This window comes from Lepisosteus platostomus, chromosome 11, assembly GCF_059453375.1.
Source record: "Lepisosteus platostomus isolate fLepPlt1 chromosome 11, fLepPlt1.hap1, whole genome shotgun sequence".
Lineage (NCBI taxonomy): Eukaryota > Metazoa > Chordata > Actinopteri > Semionotiformes > Lepisosteidae > Lepisosteus > Lepisosteus platostomus.
The window spans coordinates 7,872,454-7,888,628 of record NC_142621.1 but is presented as its reverse complement, the minus strand read 5'-3'; the positions used below and the strand labels follow the sequence as shown (position 1 = coordinate 7,888,628).

General features: G+C 39.3%; 2 protein-coding genes across 3 annotated transcripts; one reads left to right on the top strand and one right to left on the bottom strand.

Annotated features, from left to right (window-relative positions):
- Positions 1-1,517: 1,517 nt before the first annotated feature.
- On the bottom strand, positions 1,518-5,878 carry LOC148651903 (nmrA-like family domain-containing protein 1). Its single transcript, XM_088598194.1, has 5 exons — positions 5,680-5,878; positions 4,805-5,068; positions 4,033-4,288; positions 3,568-3,761; positions 1,518-2,502 (listed from the first exon to the last, which is right to left on the bottom strand). The coding sequence occupies exons 2-5, from the start codon at positions 5,063-5,065 to the stop codon at positions 2,299-2,301; spliced, it is 915 nt and encodes a 304-aa protein (XP_088454320.1). The 5' UTR covers positions 5,066-5,068; positions 5,680-5,878; the 3' UTR covers positions 1,518-2,298.
- A 554-nt stretch (positions 5,879-6,432) lies between these two features.
- On the top strand, positions 6,433-16,107 carry ncf2 (neutrophil cytosolic factor 2). 2 transcript variants are annotated; one of them, XM_088598193.1, is made up of 15 exons: positions 6,433-6,808; positions 7,571-7,653; positions 8,008-8,116; positions 8,777-8,911; positions 9,212-9,319; positions 11,305-11,364; positions 11,783-11,826; positions 12,707-12,848; positions 13,116-13,181; positions 13,283-13,355; positions 13,787-13,836; positions 14,382-14,533; positions 14,619-14,727; positions 14,827-14,947; positions 15,814-16,107. In XM_088598193.1, exons 1-15 carry the CDS (start codon positions 6,635-6,637, stop codon positions 15,900-15,902), a joined length of 1,515 nt encoding a protein of 504 aa, XP_088454319.1. In that variant the 5' UTR covers positions 6,433-6,634; the 3' UTR covers positions 15,903-16,107. The 2 variants fall into 2 exon arrangements, with proteins under 2 accessions (XP_088454319.1, XP_088454318.1); XM_088598192.1 differs by having other exon boundaries at positions 13,280-13,355.
- Positions 16,108-16,175: the final 68 nt, after the last annotated feature.

Below are 16,175 nucleotides of genomic sequence, written 5' to 3'. Positions count from 1 at the left end.
GGTTTTTGAAAGGGAGGGCCAGCAAAACTATAAATGAGCAGAGAATGCTGCAGTAGTTTTGGGCAGGATGGTTTCTTTATGAGTCTTCCTTGATATTTCAAGTGCTGCTTAATACATGTCTTCATTACTGCCCGGGTGCACTTCAGAATTTCGTGGAGATTCTCACCTGGGGTGCCTTCTCTGGTTTGTATAGGTATTCTCTGGGTGCTGCAGTTTCCTCTTGCCTTCCAAAGACATCCTGGCTATGTTAATTGGCCTCTTTACATTGCCTATGTGTTATTTCCAGTTTGCTCCCTGTATCTGCTGGGTTAAGAATATCCTCTGAATGAAGCAGTGATGGATCATGGATATATGGACGACGATAATATTTTTCAGTGTTCTTAGATTGCAATATTTCAGTTGTTCTTCTAGCAAATATAAATGGTGAACTGTACACAAAAATGTATTTTACTTCCTTGTGTAGAAAGATAATTCAATTACTTCCAACTCTAAGGAAAATCCAGATTGGATTTGTATATGACGCTCTGAATATCCATTGCATATGTGACTAATTTTTCATTGTCAGGTTTGTTATAGTTTTTTTTAAAATACAGATCCATATTTGAAGTCCTCACACAGCAGACTGAAGCATCACAAAATTGTTTTACACTCCTTTTGGACTACTGGTATTTGGTAATAATGGAAAATTGTCCGCTTGTTCTTGAGGAATCTAGCTTTAATATAAATATATTTGTCTCTGCGTAAAACACAAACTTAATGACAGGATATCTAAGAGAGAGTGTAACTGCTCAATGTGGGCCATTGAGTGATGTGATGACTAGCAGATTCTGCAATACAGGCAATCTGGATTCAAACCAAACTCCAGCCTGTCTCCTCATGCAGCCTTATATCAAGTCTCATCTAACTTTGTCTGGCCTGGATATTTAACTGAACATTGAACATTGAAATGAATAATTCTTTTTGGACTATGTCTACACAGAAACAAGCCAACGTAACTCAAAGAATAGGTCAGAAGACTTAGCTTATGAATAATTAATAATTATGTTATTTCAGGTCACACAGACCAACCATGAATGTAATAGAGTGAAATGTCTATTCAATAATGGATCAGATCAGGGTCATCAATACTCCTCAGTCACTCCAATAACCATTTTTACAATCTTTTGATCACCTTAACTTTACTTAGAAGAATAGAAATCCTTCCCCTTAGACTTGCAGCTAAAGTAATCAGTACCAGTTCTTAAAACCCACTTCTATCATGGAATCTATCACAATTTTCCTGAAAAGATATGGATTTCTTAAACAAATGTTTTAATTGAAAATAATCATATATGTTTTTTACCTGTTTTTTCATTTACCAGAAAGAAATATGTATATGGTTGAAAGCTACCACACCTTTAGAAGATGAGGGATTGAATCATTAATTTCCTACTGTACAGTATATATCAGTTGAAATCATCTTTGCTGGTTCTGGCATCCCTGGAGATGTTACAAAATCCACTCTAAGCATTCAAAAACTGTTTTCAATGGATTTATATTGCATGTTTATTGTGCAAAGGGCAGAAAGGCCTACAGCATACTGTATTTACCCCTGCATAAACAACTTGTTCTATTGAGTCCTCTTACTAGACTCAAGAATAGGTTATAGACTGAAAGTGTAAATCTGGCAACAGCAGGTTTTATGTAATTTCAGAACACTGTTTAAATTCTTACCAACCATGCAAAGATTATCACTTTTACAATAAAAATAATACTTTTGGCAATATTGCTATACACATTCTACTGAACTAACAGTATGGATGTATTATTTCATGTAGCTAAGGTAGCAATTTGCCGATGTTATATTATCTAGTGATTTTTTGACACTGAAATTTAAATGTGAAATTCATAGTATTTTTGCTTGACCACAAGCTTGCTGTGACATTGTGAATACCATCAGCGAGGCTGTTTTAAGTGTCGAATGTAACAAAAAGTAAATGCATGGGTAAATCTGGAATATGTTTAAGCAGGGGACTGTGACGGTGTACATTTGCTACAGAGGAACAAGTAAATATTATTTCTATGTTGCAAAATGAAGAGAAGAAAAACAAAGGTTTGGCAATGTTGTGACACCTGGAAAAGGCTCAGCAGTCAAAGTCTCAACATGGCATTTATGTGTTCCTTTAAATCTTAGATATGTGTGCTTCAGGCACAGATTATACCCTCGCAAATACACCATAGATGGGCTGCTATCTATGCATTTTTGTAGACCTTATTCTGCTAAACTGAAAAGGCAATCCCATGTGGTCTGAAAACACTTCACAGAGGATGCTGTTCTAGCCTGTTGATGATCAAATCTTTGTTTTCAGAGACCCACTGAGAAAACCTCTGAGTTTCGGGACACAGAGTGTGCGTTAAAGCTACATTCGTCTTCTGGGCTCCTTTTTTCCAGAATTCAAACATGTTGCCCAAGTCCTCTCCCCCAGCTCCATTATAGTTTTCCACAAACATTCTCACAGATATCTGCAGGGAAAGAAAGGTCAATTTGACTTAAAAGGTTTCCATTTTGGATGATCTCTCCTAAGAGAAGCATTAGTTTCTACAATAGTAATATAGTTTAATTACAGCAAACAGATCCTATATCCATTGCTTTCTTGCAACTCAGCCTTTCTAATTTGACATTGCAGAGTTGTTCATTCCAGTTTTATTACTCTGACCTCTAATGCAATGACACTAGTGCAATTTTATTTGTTGATCTCTTTATGTGTAAGGATTTGTTACATAACCCATTTACTACCAAACAATCAAGATAGATTGAATATCCTCTTATTGTTGGCATCCTTTCTTATGTATATCACATAAGGGAAAGCTATCCTAACACTGACAAAAACAAACTTAAATGAAGATCAAATTAAGAATGTGGATATTAAACTAATTTCTTAAAATATGTTTTGCTGCTACTGGGACTTAAACAGACAATATTTGCGAAAATTAAGGTAATTTACACACCTGAATACAAACCCAATCAGTGTTTGAGGGATTTAATCAATCATAGCCAGTCGGCCAAAAAAGCAACATGTGTCCTGTATTAAAAATGAACTGAGCACAGGAAGGAACTATCTCATACTACACAATTTCAGTTTTGCTTTTTACCATATTTGGGTTCACAGTTTCTGTACCACGCACCTAGCACACTGTGTTTTTTTTGTCCCATGTACATAAACCAAAAGCGACCTGCTCTTTCTGCACCTGGGCTGAGCCAGGTTAAATTCAGGCACGTATGATCTTGCCAATATCCTGACATTTCTAAAGGCCATGTTTAGATAATAAATAAGGACAAAACAGTGGCTGTGGCTTGAAGTGAACTGAAGTGAATTGGTCTTGAAGATTCTTGCTGGGGGGAAGCATGTCTCAAATACCCAGAGAATGACGCTACTAAATGCCTAACTGCAGCTTTGCCTAGTTGTCCATTTCATACAGCAACAAAGTGTGCAACTGAAGACACACAGATAGAAATTCAGAATGAATAACTTCAGTACCATTTGTGTCATTCCATTGAGGGTTAAAAAGCAGTGTTAGTGTGCTTACCCTGGAATCTTTGAACTGCCTGGGTTGCAAGTGTTCATTTAAGGTGGTTGCATATTGGTCAACAGTCAGTCTCTCAGCAGATAGCGGACAGCTTTTCCCAATCCACTTGTGGGAGTTTTTCAGTAATACACTTGCGATCAGACCAACATGCTTGACACTGATGGCATCCAGAGGGGTTTCTCCTGCAGGAATGTCTGAGAGAAAAGAAATCATGTTAGGAAAGAGGACAGGAGAACATAAAATGAGCGAACAAATCAGGGGGTCTCGTCCAGGCATTTCTTGAAAGATGCCTGGGTTTCCATTTCATCAACCTGGCTGGGTAGCTCACTCCAGACTCCTGCCACCCTTGGGTTAAGAAACTGCTTCCTGTTCTCAGTTTTAGTTGAATTTAGTTTGTTCCCAAGATTTGAAAACTGGTCTGAGAAATTGAGACCTCAGTTCCCCTTTAAGTAGGCTCCATCTTACCTAGCTTGTAGAAGTTAGGTCCTGCGGGTTTGGGCTTGAACGTCGTCAGGAAACTCTCGTACAGAAAGGGTAGGATGAGCTCAGTCTTGGGCAGGCTGATCTCGTTCATGTAGTCATTGACACAAGCCTTGGCATCCATGTGTCTGGCTGGGAAGCCATATCGTCTGTGCACATGATGACCCCCTTGAAACACCACATGCTTTAGTCCGTGTTGTTTGCAAGCGTCCGCGATCAAATACCCCTGGTGAATTTCATTCTGAAAACACACCATGATCAGAACCGCTGGAAATATGATGCGTTATATACTGAAGGTATAAAGTGGAAATTTTATTCTCAGACATTTCGGATTTTTATTGTAACATCTGTTGCTACCTTTGAAATTAAACGTTTTAGTTTTTAAATTTGAACTGAGCCCTCAGTTCCATCATCAAACCCTTAATTGACTTAACAGTAAATCAATGAAATAAGAAAGTATAAATTAATAATAAGAAAAAGATGAATTTGATGTTTTTGTTTTCCTGCCTCTTAAACATGTCGGAGTTTTAACCGATGTATTTTGTAAGTGAAATAAAATCCCAAACTTGTGACTAGAAACAAAAAGCAAATATTGCAATGAAGCAACGTCTTAGATCAATTAAGGCTTCAATTATCTAATTACGGTGGGATGGACTGAAAACCGACAGGTGTGTGGGTCACCAGGACGAGCTGAATAACAAATAAGGGGATCTGTTTCAGAAGGCAAGCCCTCACTCCGAGACCCAACCTCCAATACCTTTAATGCATCCATGTCTGTAAAATCCGTTGTGGTCGAAGCAAAACATTTCTGAGCTCCCCTGAAGGCCTCCTGAAGCCCTGAAGCACTCTTGAAGTTGACTGCGACTATCTGAGAGCCAGCCTGCTGCAGCTGCTGGGCCAGAGGGCTCCCTGTGTCCTGGACTGCTGCTCTCACTGTGAAAGAGCCATCCTGGAGCAGGGCATGGACAACACTCTGCCCCAGGTCCTTATCTGCACCAAGAACCACAACCGTTTCCATTGCCTCAGAAAGGAAGAAAATAAAGGGAGAAGCTGTGTTTAAATTTTCTGCTGCAGAAGACAAAAGGTACAGTACACTTAACCTCATTTGGACTTTTTAGTTTTAAATTCTCATGGTGGTGTACATATACATACAAAGACAAAACGTTTCATAGATTTTTGGAACTACTGTAAGGTGAAACAGCTAAAAACAATATTAAGAAAACTTAAACACCTTCATTACTATCATTAGTTGGTAAAGAAAACATGACAAAGACTTACTTTGTAAAATAGGACAATGTAGGTACTGCTGGTAATAAAGACACAGTGTTTACAGTGAAAGAGACCAGAAAATACTTTTTTAACTAGGAAACAATAATTAAAACAATAGTGAAGAAGTTAATTGTACATTTACCGATACAAGCCTACTTTTTTACTGAGCAGTCTGAGTCAATATTTATTGTCCATTACCATTACAAGAAAAAAGATTGTCTGCCTCCCTTATCTGTTAATATTTTCATAAATAACCAGATAAAATAATTCAACAAATGGAGAGCATACACTAAAGCAATACAAAGATTAGCATTACTGATACTGTATTTGTTTGTTTTTTTTTTTTTAAGTTTTGCCACATACCCGTTGTTCTCTGTTTGTTTTGTCAGTCTGGGAGGTTTCCTGTACAGTTTATGGCTTACCCTTGTGTTTTCACAGTGATTCTATGGAAACCCTAAATGGGGCCAGTATTTCTCCCTTAGCAACAGGCAGCAAGAAATCTGGTGCTACATCTAACACAATGGCCGTGTGGCTGTGAAACTGGCTGGGGAACTGCAGGATTTCCATACTTTTTCTACTTGGAATCCGATGCCACAGTACTACTACCTTACTAGGAATCTTAACAGACAATTGCACAGAAAACAGAAAAAATAACGTGCATTAAGGCAATGTCAATCTCAGGATTTGACTTGTGTATGATGATGATCAAAATGAGGACAGGTCCTAACGCAACTGTGAGAGAGCATGTCAAGTCAGAGCTTTTAGCCTAACACCTAGACATTTATGGTTAGCTACAAGATTTCTCTTTGGTCAAAACAGGAAACAAAGTATCTGACCATAATCTCCCTGGATCACATTAATATGGTAGCTTTGTGGGGACAGGTGCAATCTAAAGTATACTACCCAAATAATTATTTTAAAAAAAGGTTCAAATGGAAAATGGTTACTTTAAAGCCTTTATTTTTGAGCTGCCACACGCAAAACTGATGAGAGATTAAAACGTCCTTCCAGTTACACAGGGTGTGTAACAGGTGAAATGAAACAAAAGCTCAGGAACGTTTTGCACATGTGCAACGAAGAGCACATCACTGTTTGTCTGAATTTGCACGAATTTGAGAACGGAAAGTGCGGTAGGCGGTACGAGTCTGCTGGTCTCTAATGGTTTTCCTCCGCGCGTATGCCCCGAGTGTAGAAACATTTCCTGGAACTCTTGCCTCACAGCCCCTGCAAGAGGATGTGCTCCCGCTGTTGTTGTCCGTTATTAGGACTCTGCCACTGACCTGCTGAGGACAAGAGCTTTTATCACAGCCCGGACACCATGTCGCTGTTGGACACCATCCGACAGTGGGATGAAGGAGCGGCCGCAGTGGGCAGAAAGGATTGGGCTACAGCTCTGAAAGTCTTCTCTGATATCGTGGACAAAAACTCCAAAATATACTTCAACATTGGCATCCTTTATTTGATTACTAAAGACCTGGATGCAGCAGAGAAGGTGAGCATACGCTGTACGCTTTTTCTTTTCGATAGTGCAGAAGGCAGGAATCTACCTTGAGGCTGCTGGCAATAAGAGGTTTACTTGCCAGTGGCTGTGTACGTACTGTTTTTGCACGAAACAGAGAGATAATTTTGTACCCATATTCTGTCTCCACTCAATTCAGTTTAGTTTTTCATTTTTTATTATCCCTTACGTATCAAAATCGGTCTCCCACGGAAATTCACAAAATATGTGTTATAAACAGTATTGCCATCACGAATGAAAAGCACAATCTATACTTCTGCAAACGCATTTTTCTTTCAGTCGTTGCTGAAATGCAAGTCATTCAAAATGGGGAAGTAAACCTGCAGGGCAGAAAACAGCAGTCTCACTCGATAACTACTTGTTGCAATTTATCAGTGGAAAGAATCACATTTCTAAAACAATATTTCATATATTTATTGCACATCTGTGCTTGAAAGATTTCCTTAAAACGAGTATCATACAAGCTGTGGTCTGTAAATCTAAACAACCAACAGCAATATTCTTAAGTAATATTTCAAATATTTGAAATACAAACCCGAGACTTTTTTGATTTTTAAAAAAATATTCTAGTTGAGAAACAGTGTACGTTTCATTAATATTCAGACACACCTCGGTTTTTTTCTGATATTAGAACAAAACAGTTTGAATTATTCAGGGAGAATTTCCTCAGAAATCGCAGTTTGTTTTAATTTGGAAGCTTTTATCTTATTTCCGAATTCTCCTGTTATTCTTTAGGCTTTTGACAACAGCATCAGGAAGGATGAACACTTGGCTGTAGCCTTTTTTCAAAGGGGGATAACATTTTACAAACAGCAAAAGTAAGTCTGCCTGGTGTTGATGCTTTCCTTTAAAAATTTCCTTACACTTACATTACATATGCATTATAAAACCTAGTTTATAAAAACAATCCTCTAGACTGTCTCTTGTTAGAAATACCATCACAAATACCTAGAAAAACTAATAGTTATTGAAGACACTTGTGATACAAGATGCAGACTTGTTTTAAGTGCTGGAATTATAAAGAAATGAGAACCATAGAAACAAAAATCTTTCTTGCATTGTATCGTCACAATCGGTTATAATTGTTTTTTTAAGTTTCCCTTATGAGTTTGCAAACAAATGTCTTTCTCTTTGACTGCATCATTTGTTTCCCTATGACCTCCCCGAGTTAGGTTTGAAGAATCTTTAAGTGATTTTAAAAAAGCCTTCACAGAGCTACGTGGAAATCAGCTGATTGACTACAAGCTGCTTGGCCTCAGATTTAAGCTGTATGGCTGTGAGGTAAGAGTTCAGTGTGGTAAAGGTTTTTTTTTTCTTCGTTTTCTATTTTGCATTGTATTTTGTGGACCAAAAAAGAGGAAACGGAGTCACTGTCACACCTGGAACTGACTCTGAATATCACACATCGTTCACTGGTCACATGTTTCCTCATCAGTACTTGATACACCAACGCCTGATTCACAATACATACAGGGAGCAATAGAAGGAAGAAATCCTAAGAATAGCAGCAGTGTCTTATGCTCTCAAGGACATTGACTGTGTTCACCAGACACCTTGTGCACCATGTCCATGGACACAAGAGGCAGTCGTGTTAGTCACAGTGAAGCAATGAAAAGTCCCGAGGTTCAAACTGTGATTGTGCTTCCATTGCAATCAAACTTCATATCCTTCATGATACTTGCGTGAAAAGGCCAACTAACTTTAGAAGCACCCTGTGCTTTCTAAGCACAGATTTTTCACCAGAACTATTACTCACACAATAGCTTCTTTTCTATCAGTCCCAGAGTGACTTACTTTAATGTGTAGGTAAAAGATCTGTATATTGTAAATACCACCTCAGATACAGGCTGTAAGAGTTTAGGTGAGATGTTCTGCAGTTGTCAGATGTGAGGCTTCTCTCTGTGAATCCCAAACTCAGAAGCTCCCCTGTTTTCTGTGCAGGTCCTTCACAATCTAGCCCTGGCCCATGCGCAGTTAGGACAATGGGAAAAGGCAGAGGAGAATCTGCACGCTGCACTCAACCTCAAGACAGAAGCTAAGCACAGTCTCATTGATCGGGCACTGGAGTCCATTCTGGTTAGTTATATTGGTACTTTAACATTTTAGTTCCAGATGATCATCATATATCTGTAGCATGAGACAGAAGTTACTACAGAAGAGACATTTTTAAAATAATAGTGTTAATATTTTAATCAGGACATGTTGTCAGAAAGGAAAAAAGGAAACGTCTATTTCAGATTATATTATAAATCTTGTCGTTGGCCTTCCTTGGCCATTTTTGCTTTTACCAAACCAAGTAAGGTACTGTTGGTATTGCAGTTTTCTCTCAGATGTCTTTCCTAAGTGAAAACTATAAGCTTGCGGTCTTCTGCGCAGAAACACAAGCTGTTTGACATTGTGGAGGCCCATGCGGGTGAAGTTTTCAGACCGAACAAGCAACACGTTGCGGAGCTAGAGAAGAAGGACTACCTGGGAAAGGCCACAGTAAGGAATCTTTCTTTCAGGGATGAGAATCTGGTTGGTGATTGGTGTTCCTGGTGAGCTGTTGCTATTATGTGGGCAAATGCAGTTATACAGTGCCTTGCGAAAGTATTCGGCCCCCTTGAACTTTTCAACCTTTTGCCACATTTCAGGCTTCAAACATAAAGATATAAATTTTTTATTTTATGTGAAGAATCACCAACAAGTGGGACACAATTGTGAAGTGGAACGAAATCTATTGGATTTTTGAAACTTTTCTAACTAATAAAAAAATGAAAAGTGGGGCGTGCAAAATTATTCGGCCCCCTTGCGTTAATACTTTGTAGAGCCACCTTTTGCTGCGATTACAGCTGCAAGTCGCTTGGGGTATGTCTCTATCAGTTTTGCACATCGAGAGACTGAAATTCTTGCCCATTCTTCCTTGCAAAACAGCTCGAGCTCAGTGAGGTTGGATGGAGAGCGTTTGTGAACAGCAGTTTTCAGCTCTTTCCACAGATTCTCGATTGGATTCAGGTCTGGACTTTGACTTGGCCATTCAAACACCTGGATACGTTTATTTGTGAACCATTCCTTTGTAGATTTTGCTGTATGTTTGGGATCATTGTCTTGTTGGAAGATAAATCTCCGTCCCAGTTTCAGGTCTTTTGCAGACTCCAACAGGTTTTCATCCAGAATGGTCCTGTATTTGGCTGCATCCATCTTCCCCTCAATTTTAACCATCTTCCCTGTCCCTGCTGAAGAAAAGCAGGCCCAAACCATGATGCTGCCACCACCATGTTTGACAGTGGGGATGGTGTGTTGAGGGTGATGAGCTATGTTGCTTTTACGCCAAACATATCGTTTTGCATTGTGGCCAAAAAGTTCGATTTTGGTTTCATCTGACCAGAGCACCGTCTTCCACATGTTTGGGGTGTCTCCCAGGTGGCTTGTGGCAAACTTTAGACGAGACTTTTTATGGATATCTTTGAGAAATGGCTTTCTTCTTGCCACTCTTCCATAAAGGCCAGATTTGTGCAGTGTAAGACTGATTGTTGTCCTATGGACAGACTCTCCCACCTCAGCTGTAGTTCTCTGCAGTTCATCCAGACTGATCATGGGCCTCTTGGCTGCATCTCTGATCAGTCTTCTCCTTGTCTGAGCTGAAAGTTTAGAGGGACGGCCAGGTCTTGGTAGATTTGCAGTGGTCTGATACTCCTTCCATTTCAAGATGATCGCTTGCACAGTGCTCCTTGGGATGTTTGAAGCTTGGGAAATCTTTTTGTATCCAAATCCGGCTTTAAACTTCTCCACAAGAGTATTACGGACCTGCCTGGTGTGTTCCTTGGTCTTCATGATGCTCTCTGCGCTTTCAACAGAACCTTGAGACTATCACAGAGCAGGTGCATTTATACAGAGACTTGATTACACACAGGTGGATTCTATTTATCACCATCAGTCATTTAGGACAACATTGGATCATTCAGAGATCCTCGCTGAACTTCTGGAGTGAGTTTGCTGCACTGAAAGTAAAGGGGCCGAATAATTTTGCACGCCCCACTTTTCATTTTTTTATTAGTTAAAAAAGTTTCAAAAATCCAATAGATTTCGTTCCACTTCACAATTGTGTCCCACTTGTTGGTGATTCTTCACATAAAATAAAAAATTTATATCTTTATGTTTGAAGCCTGAAATGTGGCAAAAGGTTGAAAAGTTCAAGGGGGCCGAATACTTTCGCAAGGCACTGTATGTGCATTTTTGCACCAGAAACATATATTTCAAGCTAGGAGAGTTAATCAGAGTGTTAATAAACACAAGAAAGGCCCAAATCACTGGCTCTGGTTGCTGTTTGCAATCAAAACCAATCTGATTGCTTTTTAGTTAATGAAGATCATGATCTTCATGTCATCAGGTTTAAATAGGGATTGTTCCCTTAAGAAGGTTTAAAGAAATATGAAATGTTTATCTTTAAAAGTACTAAACAGTAAGCCTGTGATCTTCCTTTGGTATAGGTTGTAGCATCCATCATTCCCAAAGACGATTTCTCTGGATTTGCTCCTCTCCAGCCACAGGTAAAGTAGCTCCAGCTTTTATGTGCAGTCCATATCCATGAGTATCACTGTTAGTCACGAGTTGATATTGCAAATCACTGACAAAAAATGGAGCTTTGGCTTAATATTATTATAAAAGCTTTAGAAAGTCCACTAATAAGTCATAACAATTAATTATCTGTACCTCCCAGTGATCACAATGAACAATACTGAGAAAACAATTGAGATTTCCTTTTAAATATTTATTTTTCAAAATTCTAAGGCTTTATGAAAGTTTTGAAAATGCAAATATTATGTTGCCTGTAATTAGCAAAAATCTGAATTACAATGAATCCATGTCCAGTCAGCTTTTCAGGTTTGAACGACTAGTTTGTATATTGTAGTTATAAATTTAACATCTTTTACACAAACAAGAATAAATACTGGTCTTTATGCACAGGTACAGGAAGTTCCGTCCAGGACCAAAGCTCCTGAAACTCTGAGGTAACTAACTCTTCTTAACAGCATTATACTTAATAACACACAACATGGAGCCTAGGATCATATGTAAGTTCTACAACAGATCTGCAAAGTCATAAAAACAAATGCTTTCGTTTTTCCTAAAGGCTGAAACACCAACAAAAAGGACAAAGTTAAAAGAATGGACAGTAATATCCTATACTGCCACCTGGTGTTCTCCAGAGAGTGGAGACTTTAGCAATATAGGTCAATAACAGGTATTCTGGAGACATGCATGTATTCATAGTGAAGTATATTTAAAAAGATAAAAGGCTTTCTTCAGTGGGTGAATATGGTGATTTTTTAAATTGTTTCTCCAGATATGTCTCATCTTGAAAATATGCTGTGCTCCATAGAGAGGAATACATGCTCAGACAAATTAATTAGGAGACCAAGTATTTAATGCAATTTCCAGAATTAGCGTATGAAAGACATTAAGAACCTAGCATTATCAAGTTTGTTTATTTTTTGCCGTATGTACCCAAGTACAATGAAATGCTTACTTATATCAAAAGCCTTGGTGAGTAAGAGGTGTGCTTACTAATAATATATCATTTTTGACAAGAGCACAAATGCACTTAAGAAAGTGAAATTTGCTTGTATTACTTAAGGTAGCCAGTAAGAGATAAGAAGATAATTTGTGGTAATAGCTGTATTTTCTTAAATGTCTAACTGATATACCCCTAGCATGCAATGTTTGCACTGTATTTTAGTAACGTTTTTAAATAGGTCACCCCGATAAAGACAGGAGGTGAATATCTTCACCTGGTTTAACAATGTGGCTGCCTAGACTTCACAGTGACCCGGTCGTTCAGTACTGGGTCGGGCACAGAGAGTGAAAGCAGTCCCTTGTTCCTGTGCGCAGAGCCCTGGAAGGGGAGCCTCATCGTGTGCGCTATGAGTTCATCCCAGAGACCACAGACGAGCTTCCTGTGCAGCAGGGGAACATTGTCTTTGTCCTGCAGAAGGGGGCTGACAACTGGGCTAAGGTCTTCTTCAACGGCAAAGTGAGTGTTCTGAAAACAGGTCCCTTTATCCTGCTGGCTGCTCTGAAACGCCATTATCATTGCCATGAATCTGCAATGTCCAAAGCAGTCTTTGAGATGAGGAATTCCAATGAGCTCAGTTGACAACAGAATACAAAAGTTTGAAAACATGGTGGGGCTCAACAAACACTTCTGGATGAAGCAAATATTGCTATCATAACTATGACAAAGGGATCTGAAAATCAACACGATTTGTGTAATTCTAATTACTGAATCTGATTTTCTCAGACAGGACTTGTTCCATACAATTTCCTGGAGCCAGTGGAATTAACACTATCATCCAGGCAAGAACAGGTAACCTTATTTCGATTTGCACTTCAAACATCTATTCAAAAGCACACGTTTCCCTGGAGATGTTAAGGTGCTGTGTGCCTTCTTTTTCTGTCGTTTAGCAGGATGTGAAGCAAACCGATAGTATTCCAGCGCCACCCAGTGGAGAAGCCCCTGTAAGACCTGCGAGGGGAAAAGGTAACCCACAGGAACTCATTCCCAATACAGCCGTTAACCTGAATGACACCAAAAGGCCACCATGGTTAAAGTTAATTTAAGGCAACCCTTTTTTCTCTTCAGTTGGGACTTGATCCATTTCAAAGTAAAATTAATCTAACCTCCAACAGGCAATGGTCAGTCTACATTAACAAAAAACATCAGTGAAGCTGAAATATGGCTGGAGTTCTTTTTCCTGTGTGAATTCAGAGGCCAAGGCCTGAAAATCACAGACAGAGATGGGGACTGACTGTCCAGGGCACATTTTCTTTTTAAAAAAGAAAAACTTCCCCATCTGTAAAGAGATGAACATTGCACACCGACAGAATGGGGGCGCTCATTTTAAAAGTCAACTTAAAAAATTATTAGCAGAATATTGTTGACTTTTCATCTTTATGTATTTTTTTAAACAGTGCAGGATCCTTCTGTTCCAAGTCGTAAAGAGGAGAAAGCAGGCAACAAGGTATATAAACTCACCTTGTGATCTTACAGTATATCTTATTTGATTTTTTTCAGAGATTACATGATCATTAACAGAGAAGGATACATTGTGAAAATGCTAGACTAATTACAGCATATCCTCTCCCATCTAGTGTATTTAAACCCAGTCTGACAACTGCATAAATATACATCCATTCATTGTTTAACCACTTCATCCAATTCAGGCTCCCAGTGGAGCAGGAGCCTATCCCAGCAAGCAATGGGCGCAAGGCAGGACACACCCTGGACAGGACGCCAGTCCATCACAGGGCACACACAGACAAGCACACACTCACTCCAGAGACAGTTTTCCCTGAAGCCAATTAACCTACCAGTTCATCTTTGGACTGTGGGAGAAAACCCAAACAAACAGGGGAATATACAAACTTCATGCAGATGGCATCCTAGGTCTGGATTTGAACCCCGGGCCTCAGTGCTGCGGGACAATAATATAAACTAATTCAATTAAACTAAGTGCAGAGCACCTTAAACAATTAAGTAACTTCATACTCTATTCTGTGTCCCCAGGACGAACAATCGAAGGAACCCAAGATGTGTGTTGTGAAAGTACATGCCACATACACTGTGGCAGTTTCCTTGAAGCCAGGAATTTCCTACACTGCTGTTCTTGAGGCAATCAGCAAGAAACTGAACCAGCCCCAAGGTACAATCTCTCTCAGGTAAGGAAAGTTTCTGTTCACACTGCCTTGAGGCAAGTGAAGAGAAAGTCCGTACCCCAGCATCAAACGCAATGATTCTCCACAGTTACAAGAAAAATGGCACAGAGAGGGCGAAGCTGGATGAGTCTGAAATGGAAAACACTTGGAAAGAAGAGAGGAACGGCCATCTAACTCTTTGGTGTGAACTAACGGAGGTATGCGACATGGGTAGATGTTCACCAGAAGTGTGAAAGTTGCAACAGAAACCATGTCCAGATGGATTAAAAGCACACATCTTGTGTTTTTGTTGATAGAACATAGAGATGGCACCAAAAGATGAGTCTCCTCAAGTAGTAGCGATCTACTCCTATGAAGCCTCAGAACCAGAAGATCTGCAGTTTAACTCGGGCGACGTTATCACAGTTATTTCAAAAGGTAAGCATCCCGTAACTAACCCTTTCTCACATTTTCTATATGACGTTATTTTTAGAAGAGGGGAACGTTAGGGCAGCGCTTTCTAAATCCGAACATTTTCATTCAAAGACGCTTACCAGGCTTTCAGATATCGAAAGATGAAATACTTCTATAAAAAGTACCAAGGTTTTATGTTTAAATGCTAGATAAACATAAGTACCTTTCATTCAAGGCAAAGTCAACAGCAATATTACCACTTTAGAAAACCAGTTAGAAAAATTGCTCATGTTGCAGGTTTTGGACAAAAGCATCCCCCAAATGTTAAAGTCTAAGAAAATGTACAAGGAAGTGGTTATGCCATTTCTTTGGAAAACCATTCTTAAGCATTATTAAGTGTTCAGCATCCAAACTAAGGATATAGTGTGCAAAGTGACGCATGTGGACATTAAAAAATACCCCTCACAGGACCCGCTCGCTTAGTAAAGCCCGTAGCTCCAGGCTGGGTCACGCCGATAACCGAATGGGATTAGGATTCTCTGGAGTAACATTAGGAGTAGTGCTGTGGTTAGGCTGCCAGGGTTCTCTCGGTGACAGCTAATCACGAGACTGTCAGGGGGAGATAAACTGCTCCTCCTAGTGGAGCTTGCGGTATGTCAGTATGAACATCTAAACATCAGTAGATACAGGCTCAACAGCTGCACAGAACAGGGCCGTCTATACTCCTCATATACTCCCTGAACTAAAACAGATTAAACAGCAAATGTCCAAAACTGTATTCCTACTGGACCAGAGTACACTGTATGTCAGGGTAATCTGACATGCTAAGATGCTGATGGAAACGGAGGAATAACTAAACAACGAGAATCTCCCCCCCATTTTCCCTGCAGTAAATGAAGAATGGTTTGAAGGCAAGTGCAAAGGAAAGGTGGGCATCTTCCCAGCTGCTTTTGTGAAAGATTACAAAAATAAAGGCTGAATCATCAGATTTCAACATATTTACAACTTTTCTAAAAAAAAGAACGCTTATTTATTGTACACCACAATTGAGGAAGTCTGGAATGCTCCATTCCATATCCTCTACACAAGAATTAATCAATTGCTGTTCGTGTGTATTTTCCAGCTTTTGTACTGTACTGAAAGCACGAAAAAAAACTTGAATAAATCAATCTTTCTTGCCGCAAGCTCCTCTTTTGTTTTTATGCAACTCCACAACTCTGCACAGATATGGAGATTAAGATCACTAAAAACA

Coding starts and splice junctions, on each gene's coding strand:
- LOC148651903 (XM_088598194.1), bottom strand. CDS start 5,065: ATGGAAACGGTTGTGGTTCTTGGTGCAGATAAGGACCTGGGGCAGAGT. Junction 4,289..4,804: donor CAGACATGGATGCATTAAAG/GTATTGGAGGTT, acceptor GTGTGTTTTCAG/AATGAAATTCACCAGGGGTA. Junction 2,503..3,567: donor GGCAGTTCAAAGATTCCAGG/GTAAGCACACTA, acceptor CTTTCCCTGCAG/ATATCTGTGAGAATGTTTGT.
- ncf2 (XM_088598192.1), top strand. CDS start 6,635: ATGTCGCTGTTGGACACCATCCGACAGTGGGATGAAGGAGCGGCCGCA. Junction 11,365..11,782: donor TTGCTCCTCTCCAGCCACAG/GTAAAGTAGCTC, acceptor CTTTATGCACAG/GTACAGGAAGTTCCGTCCAG. Junction 13,182..13,279: donor TATCATCCAGGCAAGAACAG/GTAACCTTATTT, acceptor TCTGTCGTTTAG/CAGGATGTGAAGCAAACCGA.